Here is a 19,240-nt window from a genome sequence, read left to right on the forward strand (position 1 = left end):
GATTTCCTCTTGGTAGTCGGGGTCAGTCACCCCAGCCAATAGGATGACTCCCTTCTCTGCCTGATGACTTGGAGGCTTAAGGAGCCCAAAGTGGCTGGTAGCTGTCTGAACTTCCAGTTCAATGACATCAATGTTGTGTCTCCTGAAAGCACTTCTCCCTGTTGTGGGGTGAATTGCGTCCCCCCAGGTTCATGTCTATCCAGAACCCTGGGATGACCTTATTTGGAAATAGAGTCTTTGCAGATGTAAATCCAATGGCTCAGTAGTTACTCAAAAGGAAAGGGATTATCTGCAGAGGATGGCACTTTGCCCCCAAATCCTAAGGGCCTCCACTGTGATTCATCTGTAGGGACCTTTCGCAAGCTCCAGACAGCATCCCTGGCTGCCCCCGTCTCTTCAAGCACCAGGAGAGCTGCTGGATCCTGTGGCCCAAGTGGCAGAGCAGCACACACAGCAGCCTGGACCTGGTGCAAATCTTTCTCTTGTTCTGGGCCCCACTCAAAATAGGCAGCTTTTCAGGTCACTTGGTAAATGGGTCAGAGTGACACACCCAGAGAGGTCCAATATCCAGAGAGGCCAACTAGGTGTTGTGCCTGGTTTTTTGGCTGCAGGAGGGGCCAGATGCAATAACTTATCCTTCACTGAAAAAACAGATATCTTGACACGCACCCAACCAGTGCATCGCTAGAAATTTCACTGAGATGGAAGGCCCCTGACTTTTGGTGAAATTTATTTCCGACCATCGACAATGCAAATGTCTTACCAGTATATCTATAGTTACTACTTCTTGTTCTCTAGATGGAATCTGCATATATCATCGATGTTAAACCTGTGGGATATTTTGTGGAAGGGAAAGGTGATCAAGATACCTGCAGACCAAATTATAATGACATCAAGCTGGAGAGCTGATCTACCCGAGGCAGGACAGTGAAGGTGTACTGCTGGTCTGGCCAGCTGAAAGCAAACTGCTTCTGGTCCTTATGGACAGGGATGGAGGGAAATGTATTTGCCAAATCAATAGCTGCAAACCAGGAACCAGGGGATGTGTTAATTTGCTCAAGTAATGAAACCACATCTGGAAGAGCCACCACCTCCAATCATCAGTTTATGATCATCCACTGTCATCTTCCACGATCCATCTGTCTTCTGCCCAGACAGAACGGGGGTTGAATGGAGATGTGGGAGTCGCCACCCCTGCATCTCTCAAGTCCTTGATGGTGGCGCTGATCTCTGCAGTCCCTCCAGGGATGCGGTATTGCTTTTCATTTACCATTTTCCTAGGTAGAGGCAGCCCTAATAGCTTGCACTTGGCCTTTCCTACCGTAATAGCCCTCACTCCACACGTGAGGGAACCAATGTGGGGATTCTGCCCGTTGCTAAGTACAGGCACACCCCGGAGATACCGCGGGTTTGGTCACAGTCCACTGCAATAAAGCGAATATCGCAATAAAGTGAGTCATATGAACTTTTTTTGGTTTCCCAGTGCCTGTAAAAGTTATGTTTACACTATACCATAGTCTATTAAGTGTGGAATAACATTATGTCTAATAGAACAATGTACGTACCTTAATTTAAAAATACTGTATTGCTAAAGAATGCTAATCATCATCTGAGCCTTCAGCGAGTCATCTTTTTGCTGGTGGAGGATTTGAAATATTGAGAGATTCACCAAAATCTGACACAGAGACACGAAGTGAGCAAATGCTGCTGGAAGAATGGTCCTGATAGACTTGCTCAGCACAGGGTTGCCACAAACCTTCAATCTGCAAAAAAAACACAGTTATCTGCGAAGTACAATAAAGTGAAGCACAGTAAAACAAGATGTGCCTGTGTGTCTATTTCAACTATACATCCTGGAACTGGGGACATAACCACAAGATGGGTTCAGGGACCCACTGGACCTACTGTGAGATGGACCTGACCTCCAATTAAGTTTCTACTCTTTTTTTTTTTTTTAAATTGAGTATTTTTTAAAAAATTTATTTTTGGCTGCCTTGGGTCTTTGTTACTGAGTGCGGGCTTTCTCTAGTTGCGGCGAGCGGGGGCTACTCTTCGTTGAGGTGCGCGTGCTTCTCATTGCGGTGGCTTCTCTTGTTGCGGAGATCGGGCTCTAGGTGGGAGGGCTTCAGTAGTTGTGGCTCGCAGGCCCTAGAGCGCAGGCTCAGTAGTTGTGGTGCACGGGGTTAGTTGCTCCATGGCATGTGGGATCCTCCTGGACCAGGGCTCGAACCCGTGTCCCCTACATTGGCAGGCAGATTCTCAACGACTGCTCCACCAGGGAAGCCCCATAAGTTTCTACTCTTTACTGGCGGACCACAGTCACGTTTGGGGTCTCCTTGAATTAGTTTTAGTTTAGAGGCTGTGTCCAGCCATCCCCCCAAAGTCTGATTATTTCCTTTTCCCCAATGCACAGTCACCTTGATAAAAAGCTTCAGGTTCCTTTAGGGGAAGGCTGGGCAAAACAGTGTAAATTTTTTCAGTGTTGCAGGGTCCTTCCTCAAGGAGACTTGCCCCCCTTCATTCGAGGGTTTCTGGGTCTGGAAATTGTCTCAAGTCCGGGTACTAATGGAGAAGCTGATTCCGTTTGGGTGATTCAACTGAGACTTCTGTTCACTTATGCTTACACAGATCAAGAATTCAGTTAGCCTGCCCCCATTTCTTTCTTTCCAAGGGATACCATGATCAACTGGCCAATGCCCTAGGTCTCTGCAAGTCCAACGATTCTATTTCTTTTTAGACTCTGCTGGTACCATAATGGTATCCACAGCCACCTTATCTCTGGTGATTTAAGTTCTACCACTTGGCCCCTGCCACCCAGGAATCCAATTATCCCTATTGCATTTAAGGATCCTAGTTCAGTACCTGTGGTTCCCACTGTAATTTCTGACCTACAGAGAAGAATGACCACAGAGCTCTGCAATGACGCTGGGCTCCCCTCACAAATTTATTTCTCAGTCGTGGTGAAAGGTGTGTCTCTGGACCCTCGCAGGGTGGGTGAGCAGGTCTGACATGATAAATCCGCTCCGATGGACTTCCCTGGTGGTCCAGTGGGTAAGACGCCGCGCTACCAATGCAGGGGGCCCGGGTTCGATCCCTGGTGGGGGAACTAGATCCCACAGCCATGCCATATGTAAGAATCCTCATGCTGCAACTAAAAGATCGCGTGTGTTGCAATGAAGATCCCCCGTGCCATAACTAAGAACCGGCGCAGCCGAAATAAATATTAAAAAAAAAAAAATCCACTCTAACATTCCAATCTTCCTAAGATTCAGAATACCTTCCGCTACAGTTCCCTAAAGCAATCCTGGCACTTCAACTTCATTGAGTGTAGGCCACCTGTTAGACTATGTTTCAGCCAACTAAACTATCAGTGTCCTTCCTCACTCTTCATGCTAAAACAGTAAACGCAGAATCTCTGCTTAGTGCATCCACGTTAATAAATTCAGCCTGACCCAACTCAATGTTGCTTCCACCACTAACTCACACCCATTAATACCCATTCCCACGCACCCCCCGAGATCTGTCTGTATAAATTGGAAAAATCATGCAGCTCTTTCAGTGTGTAGCAGAAAGCTGTTCACTCCTTGAGGCCTGCTGGGACCTGAGTCTGGTTATAGGTCTAGAAGCAAAGAGAGGTGGGGTGGGCATAGGTCCTGAGAAGAATCAGTGGCATCTCTCAAGGTAACTACCTCGGGGAGGCCACTACAGTTTCTTCTGACAAAGGGCTAACTTCCTTAGAAATGGGTAAAAGAGCTACTTCTGACAAAGATGACCTGTAATCTCTCCCTCTCAGTCAGACTATAGATCCGCATGGCTTCTGATCCCCTCCCTGGCCACATAAAGAATATTTATCTCCATTGTTCATTATGGATGTATGCCATCACTTCTCACCATGCATCTGTTTGCTGCTTAGAATGCCAAACAAGGTGTTGATTGATAGTAACAACTGCATTTCCCCAACCGTGGCACACCGTTCAGTCATGGGCAGGTTCACAGAACAGAGGGGCCCGCAGACCACACACCCTCCTTCAAAAGTACATCAGCATATTAAAGGCCCCGGGAATCCTGCAGTGAAGAAACCCACCAACTGGAATCAACCTGGTTTCCAAATTTACTTTACCATGGGCTCATTTTCGGGAGTGTTTCTTCTACAGAACTAGGATTCAAGAAAACACACCTTGGAAAATGCAAACTTAAAAAGCTACTATGGCTTGAGCTAACATTTGGAAATTTTTTGGTTTGTGCTTTTAGCTTTTTAATTGCTACTTAACAAAAGAGACCCCAACCAATAATTTCCTAAGTATTAACAGTGATACATAGTACATCCTTATGCTATATTTAGTAACTGTTGTGGAAGCACTGTTATTTCTGCCATGTCACCCACCCAACAGCGCTCTTAAGCCTTGGCTCTTGTCTGAAGGTTCTTCTCTTGTATTAGTGGGGCTTGGGACAATCTGAACCCTTGTCAGCTGTCCTCAGGAGCACCAACCATCCTGGAACTATTTTGGGCTGGTGGAATCTGGAGTTGAATCGATGCAATCTGACACCACAGGGAGAGAGGCCCCACTCCTTCAGAAACAGGAGCTGGGCACTGCCAGCTGCCTGGGGCTCCAGGCCCCTCTTCCAAAGGATGACGCCCCTTGCTCTGCAAAACGATAGGATTTTCCACCCAACAGTTTTAAAAGGCCTTCGTATCAACTCTTAATGACCACTTTCATCAATCCAGCTTCATGGTAGGAGGGAAGTCTCATCTCTGCACTCTTGCTTCTGCTGTGACGCTTCTCTTTCCAGCTCCTCAGGCTTTTTCTGTCACCTACTTCCTCACTTGTAAAACTACAAAACCTCTAGTCTCAAGTCACTTCTTCCTTCAAGCAAACATTGCCTTCATAACTCATCAATAATCACTGCCTCCTGACTTACCATTCCTCTGTTCTGGAGGTCTGGTGTTATCTGAAACTCTATGCCATTTCACGCCTTACGTAATTATCTTAGTTGGCTTTTTAAAGCACGACCATACATAAAACAGCTTTGTATCTACCCAGCACCTGGCTATGAATTGTTCAGTGAATGTTTATTTGATGTCAATGTGTCCAGTCACAATTCATTCAAATGATCATGACCATGACACAAGAAGCTCATTATACTTTGCCCAAAACAACACTCCCAGGCCTTCAGCATTCTACTTACAGCATCACTCATGTTAAAAATTACACAGGGCTTCCCTGGTGGTGCAGTGGTTGAGAGTCTGCCTGCCGATGCAGTGGACACAGGTTCGTGCCCCGGTCCGGGAAGATCCCACATGCCGCGGAGCGGCTGGGCCCGTGAGCCATGGCTGCTGAGCCTGCGCGTCCGGAGCCTGTGCTCTGCAACGGGAGAGGTCACAACAATGAGAGGCCCGCACACCGCAAAAAAAAAAAAAAAAAAAAAAAAAAAAAAAAGTACACAGCACTTTGCTTTTCAGATTAGTCTCAAAAATAATACTTAAAAGAAGGATTAAAGTCCAAAAGTAAGCTCAGCATGACACGTGAGCAGGTGAAAGGTACTTAATACCATTAACTTTAAATCGTGGGAATTTAACTCTGATGGGTTACAACATAAGCTAGTACTGTTTAAATCAGGAAATGGGGGGCAAACACAAGCATAATCTTAGTAAATTAAAACTTTCGTGGCCTTACCCTATCTTCTTCATCAGTACAAACAGTCCTTTAATAAAAAGAAGCACAATATTCAGGTTACTCAAAAATCAGCAACTCAGCTGTTGACCATCCAGGGATGATGGAAACGGAGTAAACTGGTAAGATGACAGGAGTCTCTGCCAGGGTCATTCATAGTAAAACTTTATTGAACAGAAAACCCAGCAAAGGTTTTCACCTCTGCAAAGCTCCTCTTGGTTTAAAGTAAAGCACGCATTTTAAAAAGCAATTATACATAAGTCTTTCCTAGAAAAGTCCTGCTAAAACATGTCTAGCAATTTCATTGATTATATAAAGTAGTACACTTAGTGTAATTTAAACATTCCAACAGGAATCAAATCGTACCAGCAGAACCGTTTCTGCATCTATGACATCTATGTACAAACACACATGCAGACACACACATCTGGAAAAGTTCCTCAGGCATAAACATGCGACACTAATGCCTTCTACTTACAATGTCTATTAAACTACAACAATATATATTAAAGCTCTTCAGAATAAAGATATGAGAAGCCTTAGGCATTTTTTGTTCATCAATTTGTATCATGGCTTCACGTCTTACTTTCTGCCTTTGCAGAATCGCAAAAGCATATCATCCTCTTTGTTGATTCTTTTACTAATTCTGTGCTGTCGCCACATCCAGGTAAGGAAATCTAGCCAGAACCAGATGATCCAGTCCACGCCTGCCAAAGCCTCTAGCAGCCAGAGAGCAAACAACATCAGTTTGCTATGGCTGGGGGACCTTCTGGAAGAAGAGAGGCAAAGAAAGTCTTGAAGACGAGCCAGGCTGTGCTCATAAATGAAGGACTGGTCTGCTCCTCATCCACTACGTCTCTGTCTGGAGGGAGGCGGTTGGGGTCTGCAATTTCAGGATCAGGGTCTTCCTACAGGTAATAAAACACAAGGAGAAAAGAGGACAGTGACAAACACCCAATAATGTCAGTAAAGGGCAGAGTGGCTCCCTGGACCCTTGCCCCATAAGCCAAGCCAGGCAGGCAGGACCCCGGGGACGACACCCCGGCTGGACGGAGCTCCTTCTCCAGCCTCCGTAGCACAACTGTGCTGGAACATTCTCATAGTTTTCGATATTCCTGGCAGCAAGTATCAGATCAAATGAAGTACTGTAACTAGATCTTCAACTATTATTAAACTAGTAATTAAGTTAGCCACTTCATTAAATGTGGGTATTTTTCTAATTCTGGCAGTGTCCCGAGTTAAAGAAAACTAAAACTAAAAAAAACGAAAACACAGGATTCTAAAAACAGATTCGAGGGTGACACTTTATATTAAAAAGAATATCCTTTAGGATTATGCATTAAACTGCCTTATAAAAATTCTATTTCTTTTTTAAATATTTATTTATTTGGCAGTGATGGGTGTTAGTTGCAGCACACAGGATCTTTGTTGCTGCATGCAGGATATTTTAGTTGCAGCATGTGGGATCTAGTTCCCTGACCGGGGATCGAACCCAGGCCCCCTGTACTGGCAGCACAGAGTCTTAGCCACTGGACCACCAGGGAAGTCCCTAAAAATTCTACTTCTGTATGTTATTTTCCAGGAAATCTATTCTGTGAGACAGGCTTATGTTCCTAATCCTTAATTAGAATAACTCTCCATTAGCAGTTTCCATGGTATAACATATTATTGAGAATGAACACTAAAAAGAGTTTAAAAAAAAATTACATATATATGCCAAAATGCAAATTGCCACATGACCAAAATACCTGCTGGATTTTATGACACAATGTTTTAAAAACAGCTAATGCTATAAGAATAAATTTGAAAAAAATCTTGAAATACTGAGCCTAATAAAATGGTACACCACAAGGTGTCTAAAGATTAAGGACTCGAGAGCCCGGTGTTTCACACCAAGATCGCCGGGCTCCAGCAGAAGCTCTATACCTGGAAGTTATTGTTGGGGTCCTGATTTGCAGCTTCCTGAGGACCATCATTTGGGAAGTTCTGAACTGGCCTCTGTCGAAATGGAAACCACCCGACATGATGCCTTCAAAGGAAGCATATAAAGTCCATCTTAGTGAACATCAGAGTGACATGTACTCAAGAATTTAAGGGTCCTCTAAGTGAGATGAGGTCCCCCTTGCTCCCCTCCTCTCATCAGAGCAGAACCTGATTAGAAGCTCGCAGCCAGGCCCATCTACAGAGACATTCCACCACACCAGCTCCTAGACTTTCTCACTGGCCTGTCAGGTTCTTGACAGGCACTATGGAAACTAGGCTTTATTCATTATCATGTGCCCAGCAACATAAACAGCACCTGACACATAGTATGTGCTCAATAAATACTTCTTCGTCTGACCTAAACCTTAGACACGAAAACCTGAACAGAGGGGGAAGGGGAAATACATACACAGCTGTGACTATATGTAATAACATACTAATAAGACCTAGACTTGGTCACCTACATATATGATTCTAGAGACTATAGAATTTAAAGAATTAACTAAAAGTTGCATCTGAAAAATCCAATTAAACCCAAGTCTTGAAGAAAATATGACAAAATATAACAGTGATTAATACTGGATATGAGTACTTAATGCATTATTCTAAATATTTCTTTTTTAAGATTTTTAAAAACTAAAATAAAAATCCATTTTTCCTATAGAGGAAAAATTTCTTCTGTCAGTTTTCACCACATACAAGGACATATAACTCTAGGCCAGGGTTTCTGAACTTTGGTACTGCTGACATACCGGGCTGGATATTTACTGTGGGGCTGTCCTGGGCACCAGAGGATGTTTAACAGCTACCAACCAGATGCCAGCAGGACCACCCCCCTCGCTGTGACAGTCAAAAATGTCTCCAAACACCACCAAACGTCTTGGGGACGGGGGTAGAGGCAGATGCAAAACTACCCTGGTTGAGAACCACTGCTCTAAGCCATGGATAAAGCCAAATGCCAGGTCTGTGACGGATCTCTGGCCCTTCAGGACTATGCCACAGCCATTGCCTGACCTTTATCCTAGAAGGCAGCTGGAGCCTGATAAAAGACAAATATGTTCTTATTCAACACAAATACAATTTTCCTTTCCATGCCTCAGTATGGCTTTTATTGTGGTTCATGAGCCTGGCAGGTAACTTAACTAGAGGAAAAGAAGAGAATGTTGTTCCTGTATTAACACAGAATTAGTTGTGTTTTTGGCAATGCGTAACCAAGCCATCAATTCTTTGCATCGAAAATCCTAGAATGACATACTATTTAAATACACCTCCTTAAATATTGACTGAGACTGCTCAAAAAAGAGGAAAATCTGCACTTGGTTTGAGTCACCACATAGTGTAATCTGTAGTAAAGGGAAAAAAGGGAAAGCGAAATCATCTGCTTACAGGTACATAACGACGGTGGCCCCCATGACCATGAGGAATCTGCTCAGGGAAGAGTAGAAGTAGAGGATACTAAGAAAAACGGAAAACGTAGCTGCTGAATAGGTCCAATCCAACCAATCTCGATTTATCTCATCATCTTCTTCCACAATAGGGCCACCCTGTGCATTCATCCGCAAATTCTGATTGGCCCCAGGATTAACCACCACTTGAGGAGCAGCGTTCTGATTGGCGGGCTGGTTTTCAGCTGGAAACTGGTTGTGGATAGGGGCTGGAGCAGGCGCAGAGACCACAGGTATCTCTTGTGCACTTGGCGAGGGGACAAAAGCCCCTGACGCAGCAGTGGCTGCTAAGCTAAAATAAAAATGACAGAGGCAAATACTGTTGAGAGCGAGGCACCATGAAGACTTGTTCTCATAAGCTCGTTTACGCAGGGATCTTCTACTATTAAGCAGGCATACACAACCCTGATTTTTCTTTAACTTAGTGAAGAACTTCTTTACTAACAGTCATATCCATAAATGTCTTTTCTACTCCTAAGAGAAGGTGCTTGGTAAATTTCATCTGGAATTAAACACCAAGGCCACCATGAAAGTATGGTGCAGTAGCAAATTAAGATTTTCATAAAATGCTAAAGATATCACAAATTGAAAAGAAAAAAAGAGGAAATAACATATTCTAAATAAAGTCATCAAACTACGGATCAGTCAGCAAACTATGCATCAATACACAAATCAGCAGTTATCATTTATACTCTATTCCACCCACAGAAAGGACTCTGCAGATAAGTGATGAAAACACTCATCCCACCCTTCCTAACTTTATGGGTAAGTTAGGCATTTTTGAGGGATGGGAGTTCCCTCAATTTCTGGGAGCCCTGGCCACACCCAGCACATGAGGAAAGACTCACTACTGCATGTAGTACTGCCGTGCGTATATCTGCTGGAACCAGGAGAGCTGCAGCCACCCATAGGTTGTGTAGCCTGAGAAACCAGGCCCCAAGCCTTGGAACGCCGGCTGGGCAGCTTCAGGCCTATGAAAGATTTCAAAAAATGCTCTTTTTGAGTTGGTTTAGTATGAATAAATGAAAATTAAGTTTAAATTACAATCAGGAATTCAAAACAAAGAGACAGAAGATTGAGCTTTATGACAGTTACCTGTAGATTTCTGGGTGAGGCACCTGTGTGATACAATCACAGGAAGTACTGACAAAGCCCCCCTCCCATGGCCTGGATCCCGTGGGAAAACAAGAGCCCTCTGTCCAGCACTGGGGTCTCATGATGTCATCACCATGATGTACAAACAAGCTAGACCTTTTCAGTCTAAGTGGATCCCCACCCTTATTTTAGACTTGCTGAGTCTCACTGAAGGTCTAAACCCCACTATTCATTCTTTAGGGAGCAGCTCTAAAAAGTCACACCTCTCCCAAAGTCTTTTCTGCAGGAAATACTCCTTTCCTCCCAATACCCATTTCTCCCTCACCCCTAGATCTGAACTATATGGGGAGCAGAGTTATGTGTGGCACCACCCATGCATGCTCACTGACCACTTGTGCCTGGTAAGGCCTCCGGGCTGTTATCTCACGGGATCCCCAACAACCTTGTGGGGAGGGAGCTCTCCACCCCGCCATTTTACAGGGGGGAGCCCGAGTGCAGCTCAGGGAAGACAAAGGATCTGCACGTGGTCACTGAACCTGTAAGTAGTAGGGCTGAATTTGAGACCTGTTTGACACCAAACTCATGCCTCTATCATCTAGCGCAGCCTGGGGCAGGGTGTGTGTGGGAGTCATCTCTGGTTTTGTGAACTCTACACAGTGAACTTCTTTGGCATCACTTCACAAAATTCAAACTAACAGAACTGCAGAAAGATCAGGAGTTGTTATGTGGTCATCTCTGCTGGTCAACTCCTATCCTTAAACAAACTAATATGCACCAGCTGTCCAATAAATATTTGTTGGACAAAATCAAGTTTTATTATGGTAAAATTCATAGTCAGATATGAGCCTAAATTCTCAAATCGTATAGCCAGAAAAAGGGAAACAGTTTTAAGCGTTTCTATCCAATAATGAATTCAATTATCCACTTTATATGGTAGGTATGGAACTTAAACCAAATTCCATACCCAGAGTATTTCTAAAATTGTATTCTAATACAAATAGGTCTTGGTACGATACTGTTTTTGATCATTTAAAAAAGATACAGTACATGGAAATGAGAAAATACCAAAGTGCTTTTGCTAGCTCTGATGATGATGACACTGTAGATACGCAAAATAACTAACAGGTTTTTAGAGTTATATCCTGAAGTATGTAGAAGTGAACTGACATAATGTCTGGGAATTACTTTTAAATACTTCACGAAAAAATCGGAAGCAGGAATAGATAAAGCAAGTACGGCAAAACTCTGATCATTATATGGAGATTCATTATACAGTTCCCTCTACTTTTGTGTATATTTGAAAACCTCCATTAAGAAAAAAACCAACTCTTCATACCTCAAACACCTGACTTTATCAACAATCAGATATTAAAAACTACTAGGAAATGGTGGGCAGAGGACTCGGGGAGTAACAGAGTTTCAACTTGTAGTTAATAAACTGTTTTTTCCCATAGGATCTTTCATAGTAAGGTGTTCCAAGAGCTGTGAAATCCGAACATCACGGCATTTAGTCGCTTCTGGCTTTTGCGCTAAAGGAAAGCTCTAATTGCTCCTTTTCTCCTAGCACCACCGCCACGGCACTTGGCAGAGCATTTCTCAAACAATCCCTTCACCTTTTGTCACCCACTGTTACGACAGACAAAGCACAAAGCCACTCGGCAAAGCAGCTGCACAGTGCTTACAACAGCTGCTTTTCTGCACCAGCACTAATTCCCTACCATGAGGTCAGCGCAATGTGAAGCACACCCACGTAGGAGGAGAAATGCCCAGATTTTCAGGACATGCATCTCCACTTTTTAGATGTTCCTAAAAGGCTATGTATTAAGAAAAGTTAAATACAGAAGAGATCTTTAAAGTGAAGCCCTTATAAAGCAAAATTTTGTCCATTTAAAAATTCTATGACTATATAGTATAAACAGAGCTTATTCTTAAGTTGATGCAAATAATGCACATTCATGTTGTACAACCTGCTTCTTTATTACAACACTCACCTCGAGATATTCTCCCATCCAGAGGGAGAAGGGTTCCGAACAACCTCCCTTTGCCTTAAACCGTCACTTGAGGAATCCCCAGGAGACTGTCCCTGATTAAGACCAGCGGGCTGCTCTATGGATTCAGCAACCTAGATAAGTGTAACATGAACATGAGAACAAAAGGCCTGATCCAACTGTGTGAAATCAAGATTCAAGGATTCTTTCTCTGTGAATGGCTTATGTCCCCAACCCTGACCTCTGAACTTGACAAAATCAAACAGATGCAATGTTACATGAATATTCTAAAATTTGTTCAACACAGTATCAATACAGATACTAAAAAAAAATCCATATTTTTCCTAGAATAGCTATGCTGTAGTTTCACTAAAATCTCCCAATGAAGTTATCATTGGTGAGAAAGCTTCCTGTTAATGCTCTATACGTCTTTTTTTTCCTATACATCTTATGGTGTTAAATTTACTAAGAAATTAAATTTGACCAATAAGATTTATAAACACAACCCAGCCAGCAACCTAAAGAATTTCTTACACTATATTCAGATGTTTCAGGATGTACAGTTGTAATGCAAATTTAGAATGTATCACATTAGAATATTAATACTGTATATATATATTTAAAATAAATTTATTTTTGTTTGGCTGCATTGGGTCTTTGTTGCGGCGCGCGGGCTTTCTCTAGCTGAGGAAAGCAGGGGCTACTCTTCGTTGCAGTGTGCCGGCTTCTTATTGTCGTGGCTACTCTTGTTGCAGAGCACGGGCTCTAGATGGGAGGGCTTCAGTAGTTGTGGCACATGGGCTCAGGAGCTGTGGCTCTCGGGTTCTAAAGCGCAGGCTCAGTAGTTGTGGCGCGGGGGGGCTTAGTTGCTCCGCGGCATGTGGGATCTTCCCGGACCAGGGATTGAACCCGTGTCCCCTGCATTGGCAGGTGGATTCTTAACCACTGTGCCACCAGGGAAGTCCCTTAATACCGTATATTTGAACTAACACTGTGAAATGAAAAATGAGGGATTTTGACCATCTAACATAAGCAAGTCTTAAGAGATCACTTGATTAAGACTGCGGCCTTTTCCTATCCAAACAAATAATCACAATGAAAATTTCCAAAGGAAATATAGTCATTTTTTACTCTTTATAAAAATCAATGTTGCCTTAGAAGAAATTTATTATGTGCTAAATTCATGACTGCCTTGCTAGTTCGGTGATCTGGATACACAGCCACTACAGATCAAATCAAATTCCAGAAAAGAGTGTACTGCAGAACTCCACTTGTCCACTACAACACTAATGGAATAGTCTACTACTATTATAGTGAACTCTCACTTGTATTGATAACAGTTTCTTATTCCTGATTCTCACTGGGGAAGAGACAAAATATTATATGATAAAAAGACTTAAGAGTTTTATCCAACTTCCTTTATTTTGACCTTGAGAGTCTGAATGACACGAACTGCTATCATCATGAAAAAGCAGACATACCTTTGCGCTGGCTTCTGGCATTTTGGAAGGACTCTTCACACTGCACACCAGATGCAAAACATGCCGGGTTTCCTGCTGAAAGTAATAAGGAGGTACTTTAGGACCTGAATTCAACCTTGTTAGTGCTCAAAAACATTCAAAAGTTAATATATTTAGTGATACCTTTGGAAGCAAGTCCCTGAGACACTGGTGATCCAACAACAGCTTCCCAGAATAAATTAACCTCTGGTCTTCTGGATGCTTGTGGAAAGAAAGAGCAGCACAGATCAGCATTTCGCCCCCTCAAGTTCCCAACATTGAAGAAACTGTTGTATACAAATAATTTAAACGTGTGTTTTTCCCAGCATCATAGGAAAACATTTTTCCAAAGGCTCCATATACAAAACTTTTACTTAGGAAGTACTTAACTTTAAACTGATCTCTAACATGCAAACAAATTTAGGACGGCAAACTACCTCCAGTCCACAAAACCTATGGCAGGCTACCTGACTTCTTAACTCCCAGGGAAATTGCTTTCTGCCACAAAAAGCACAAATCTGGGGCTCCTACAGCAACGAACTTCAAAACTCAAAGTTTGGTCTCAGAGAAAACTCAAAGTCAGCCTTCCCTAAAACCACCTAGCATTGTCCCAAGATAACATGAAGCAATTCTAAACTTAAGCCCTCAAAGAGACTTTTCCCAACATACAAATGTAGCTAAAGAGATGGTGTGTGGTAACATTCCACACCACAACCCTATATTTACCATGCTTATTTTAAGGGGGAAAGTCTAAAATTCACTTGTCCAAGGTCACCTGCTGCTAAAGAGTCAAGATTCCGAACCCTCTACTCCATTCCAGTGATTTTAAAACCACAGTCGTGCCACACACTTTTATACAAATCTCACTTTTAAAATCCATTTTTAATTCCCTTAAAAACTGGACTTAAGGGACTTCCCTGGTGGCACAGTGGTTCAGAAGCCGCCTGCCAATGCAGGGGACACAGGTTCAAGCCCTGGTCCAGGAAGATCCCACAAGCCGCAGAGCAACTAAGCTCGTGCGCCCCCACTACTGAGCCTGCACTCTAGAGCCTGAGAACCACAACTACTGAGCCCACATGCCACAACTACTGAAGCCCGCGCGCCTAGAGCCCGTGCTAGGCAACAAGAGAAGCCACCGCGATGAGAAGCCCACGCACTGCAACGAAGAGTAGCCCCCACTCGCTGCAACTAGAGAAAGCCTGCACACAGCAACAAAGACCCAACACAGCCAAACATAAATAAATAAAATTTAAAACTGGACTTAAATAATGGCTTCAAGTGATACATACCAAAGTCAGTACACCGGACCTCACCAGCAACTTCTCAATCTACTCTTGCCAAAATAACCAATTATGCAAGATTTGGAACAAAGCTGCTCCTGCCAAGTAGCCCATGATTATAAAGCAAAAGCTGTTTAAAACTAACAAAAAATAACCATACCTATTTATCTGCATAAATCAGGAGGTTTTTTTTTTTGGACACTGGGCAACTATAACAAACTGCAGAAATATACTGGATGCCGTGTTCATCATTGTTCTCACTGACTGAACTTCATATGTAAATGCTATAAACCTGAACTTATAAATATTATTGTATAGGTGGGGTCCTGCATTATATTAAAGAGTTTCACACTAGAAAAGGTTTGAAAACCACGGGTGCCCGTGATTTGAGGCCTGTTAAAGGCCTGAACCGACACTCTGCGTCTTTATCCAGAGACTGATTTAAAAATATATATATTAAGCAAACAACTATTATAAAGTAAGGCTTCTCATATTAGAAAGCAAATGACGAATGTGCTCCAACCAAAATTTTTAAACACAAATATACAGACCTGAGAGACCTTTTATTTACAACTTTGGATCCTTGGACTTAATAGGAATGATGTTCCTCACCCAAGGAAGCCCTAAAGGAAAGCCCTCCTCCAAAACACCGCCTTTTACCAAATGACGCAACTAGAGGCTGCACGTGCTTCGCCAATTTGCGTACCTAATAGCCATTCTTGCAGCAGCACTGCCACCTGTTTCTTGGGAGCAGCTATGGTGAAACTGCAAATAGTGCCAAGGCGAATGCTAGAGGAATGGGAGCTTATTAAATAAATAAGCACATTTCAAAAGAACGACTCAGAAGGGAAACTCACTACCACATTCTTGACAATATGAAACAAAAACAACCTGACCCATGAGCTACAACCTGACACGTTGCAACACTTCAGATAAGAAAGAACAATTTCACAATCTTGTCCTGTCCTGATGCCCTCTCCTGTCTGATGCAGAATTACAGTTGTGGGCAGTAAAAAACACTGTTGACACTTACATAATATCAGAGTAGAAAGTAAACATAGGAAGGTCCAGCTCATAGCCTCCATCACGTGGTGGGGAGGGAGGGTGGCCCTAAGGGTGATGTTGACAGATATGTCAACCAAAACAAAGCAAGGAAGTCTCTGCAATTGAGGGACCAGAGTCTTAAAACCCAGACTCCAGGAGATTCCTTCCACCTATTTTCCTTCTAAATCATCTTCTACCGGAAAGTGCCCCGGGCTCCTCCCTGGGACTAAGCAAAGGCTGTGGAGTCCAGCTCACAGGGAGGGGAAGCGCCACGTCCTGTTCCTGGGTGTGGGGCCTTGAGTACACGCTGCCTGGGCGCTCACCAGGTTTCTCTAGCCACTGGCAAGGCCTTGGCCCCTGCCCTCACCTCTCTGCAATGAGAGGCTACATTCAGAAAACTCATTTCGCAGCACTTATGTTTCCTTATTCCTACCCATCGGATGCAATCCTAACGAGGAACACCCAGTCACTCAGACGTTTTGGGAAAATTGAGGCTTGGAGGGTGAAATGACTCACTCAAGGTCAAACTGCTGTTTCAGCGGCTTGGCTAAGGCTGGAAGCCAGATCTAGGGGACCGGGAAGGGGTCTGAAGAGGTATGGCGGGAGTGTGACAGCCGTTAGAGTTTGGGGACCTAGGACGCGAGGTGACAGGGGAAGGCGGCCCGTCAGGAAGGCGGGACGATGGCGGCCTAGAACGAGGAAGTGACAGCCTCTGGGCCACGTCAGAGAGCGCCTACGGCGGCAGGGCAGAAAGGGGGAGACCACAGGCCTGGGAGAGGGGACCTGGGGAGCACCAGGGGAAGGCCGGCGAAGCGAGAAGTTACAGGGAAAGGGGAGGAGGACGTGGCATCCCAAGGGGCACGCGAGGAGGGCTGCGAGGATGACAGCCGGGGTTAGGGGAGTGTTGGCAGCTGGAGCCGGGGGCTCCTCTCACCGGGCGCTCGGGGTAGACGCGGCTCAGATGGGCCTTGAGGCGGCTCACGCTCCAGCTGCGGTCGACGCTCAGCTCCAAGTCGCGGTGGCGCTGGTTGGGGCTCTTCACCAGGAGCGTGACGGGCTCGGGCTCCATGTCGACGGTGCTGCGGGCTCGGCGGCGCTCCCAGATGCCAGGCAGGAAGTGCCGCCGCCGCCACAACCTCCACAAAAACGGTTCGCTTTTCTGGAGCGCGCGCGCCCGTCTCGGGGACCTTTAATAGGAACCCCGCGCCCGGACTCTGCGGACAGAACCCTCTGTGGCTGCCACCCATTGGCTGGGGCGGAGAGCACTGCCCTAACGTGGCCCAATCGGCGCCCGGCTCCGTGGGCGGAAGGGCGGGCGGAGCACGTGGGAGCAGGCTGATGCAACCCGCCGCCGTGGCGTCACCCACAGGCGCGGCTGCGGCCCGGGACCCTGGTTTCGGCGGCTGTGGTGGGGTGCGCGCGGCCCACGCGGGGCCCCTCGGCCCTGAGACACTGGCTTGCTCCCCGGCTCGAGTTGCTCACGGCACTTTAGGGAGGGCAGACCCTGCCGACTCTCCGGTTTGGCAGCCTCTGCAAATTGTTTCCTCACAAAGAAGCAGCTCCGCCCTTTTGACACCAGCCCCATTTCCCCTTTCCCTTCCCCGGGTGGCCCGGGACGTCAGGCCCCCCCAGGGGAGGCTTCCCCACCCCCACCCCGGCCTCAGCTCAAAGAACTGCTGGGGGAGCCCCGTTTGCGAACCCACATGGAAGGGCGACCCGACAAGCCTTAGAAGGGCCAGGAAGAAGGGAGATTCTTCCTGGGGTTCAGGATGCAGGAATCTGAGCCAATGTTGCCCCTTCACCTGTGACCTCAGAATTGATCGTTGTACCCCTAACTGTGGGACGTCATCCTAATGAGTGGCAAGCAGGCCACAGTCCAGCTTAGGCTGGGAGACGCTCGAAAAAGGCCTCACTTTATAGGATACTAACACATACTTCCTTGAAATTGGGGCTGAGGCACAGAAGGCACGTTTCTCAGTTTTCCTAAAATGTGACCACAGAGGCCTGGCTGATGTAGACACTCCCTCCCTCTGTAGGAAAAAAAAAGTCTTGAAAAACAAAACTGACATTGTGCCGGCCCGTCCTTGTTCTAATCCTGTTGGGACATCTGTTTTGCCAGGTGTGTCAGGGCATTGGCAATTGTACATACAATGTAAACACTATGTAAATAGTTTCCAGAGTGGGGCAAATTTAAGGAGGGTAACAGGAGGAACCTGGTGTGGTTGGTGGGTGTAGTACCACAGACTGGGTGGCTTAAAGGACAGAAATGTATTGTCTCACAGCTCTAGAGGCTGGAAGTCTGAGATTGATGCCAAAATATTGGCTCCCTGTACACCGATGCCAAAATGAGATACAGAGACAGAGTCTTGGAGGAGAAAGAAAGGGTGGCTTTATTCTTTGTCAGGCAAAGAGGGACCACAGCAGGCCAGCACCTCAAGAACTGTCCCCCCCCCCTCCCTGGGGAATAGGGAGAGGTCTCATATTCGGGGCTTGTGGTCAGGGGTATTCAATAAGGATCAAGGCGGTAATAGTCTTACATTCTTCTTTCTTCTGCGGAGTTTCTAAAGGGTGGGGGTGCTGACAAGATTAGGGTGTGTGCAGGGTCTCCTAATCTTGAGGAGCTTCTCTGGTCCCTGTAATCTTGCCTCAGGTAGCTTCGTGGCTGCTCCCCCCTTGATTAGCAACTGTTCGAATCTGCCCTTTGGAACTCAGGGAAGGTCATGGAAGCTGGAGTCTTGCCTACAAGAAATGCGGGACAAAAAGGCCTCTGTGTCCAGGAGCCCCACAGGGCCCCGCCTGGTTTCAAGATCAAGGTGTCAGGCAGGGTTGGTTCCTTCTGAGGGCTATAGGGAGAATCTGTTCCGTGCTGGCAATCTTTGGCATTCCTTGGTGTGTAGCTTCATCACCCCCATCTCTGCCTTCGTGTTCATAGTGTGCTCCCCCTGTGTGCGTGCCCTCACGTCATCTTCTCTATGCATGCCTGTCTTTGTGTCCCAATTCCCGCCCCCCACTTTTTTTTATAAGGACACCAGTCATATTGGATTAGGGTTTTACCCTAATGACCTCAACTTGATCATCTGCAAAGACCCCATTTCCAAACAGTGTCACGTACACATACTGGGGGCTTAGGAATTCATCTTTTTGGAGGACACAGTTCAATCCATAACAATCAGCCATAATATAACACAGAACATGGGTGGTTTCCTTTTCAGCAGTGTTTGTACTAAGAAGGGA

At 45.3% G+C, this 19,240-nt stretch overlaps 1 protein-coding gene across 1 annotated transcript; it reads right to left on the minus strand.

Annotated features, from left to right (window-relative positions):
• Positions 1–5,816: 5,816 nt before the first annotated feature.
• On the minus strand, positions 5,817–17,447 carry HERPUD1 (homocysteine inducible ER protein with ubiquitin like domain 1). Its single transcript, XM_004264915.3, has 8 exons — positions 16,941–17,447; positions 13,827–13,904; positions 13,665–13,739; positions 12,187–12,317; positions 9,949–10,071; positions 9,042–9,392; positions 7,599–7,701; positions 5,817–6,580 (listed from the first exon to the last, which is right to left on the minus strand). Exons 1-8 carry the CDS (start codon positions 17,073–17,075, stop codon positions 6,416–6,418), a joined length of 1,161 nt encoding a protein of 386 aa, XP_004264963.1. The 5' UTR covers positions 17,076–17,447; the 3' UTR covers positions 5,817–6,415.
• Positions 17,448–19,240: the final 1,793 nt, after the last annotated feature.

Source organism: Orcinus orca, chromosome 20 (genome assembly GCF_937001465.1).
Source record: "Orcinus orca chromosome 20, mOrcOrc1.1, whole genome shotgun sequence".
NCBI lineage: Eukaryota > Metazoa > Chordata > Mammalia > Artiodactyla > Delphinidae > Orcinus > Orcinus orca.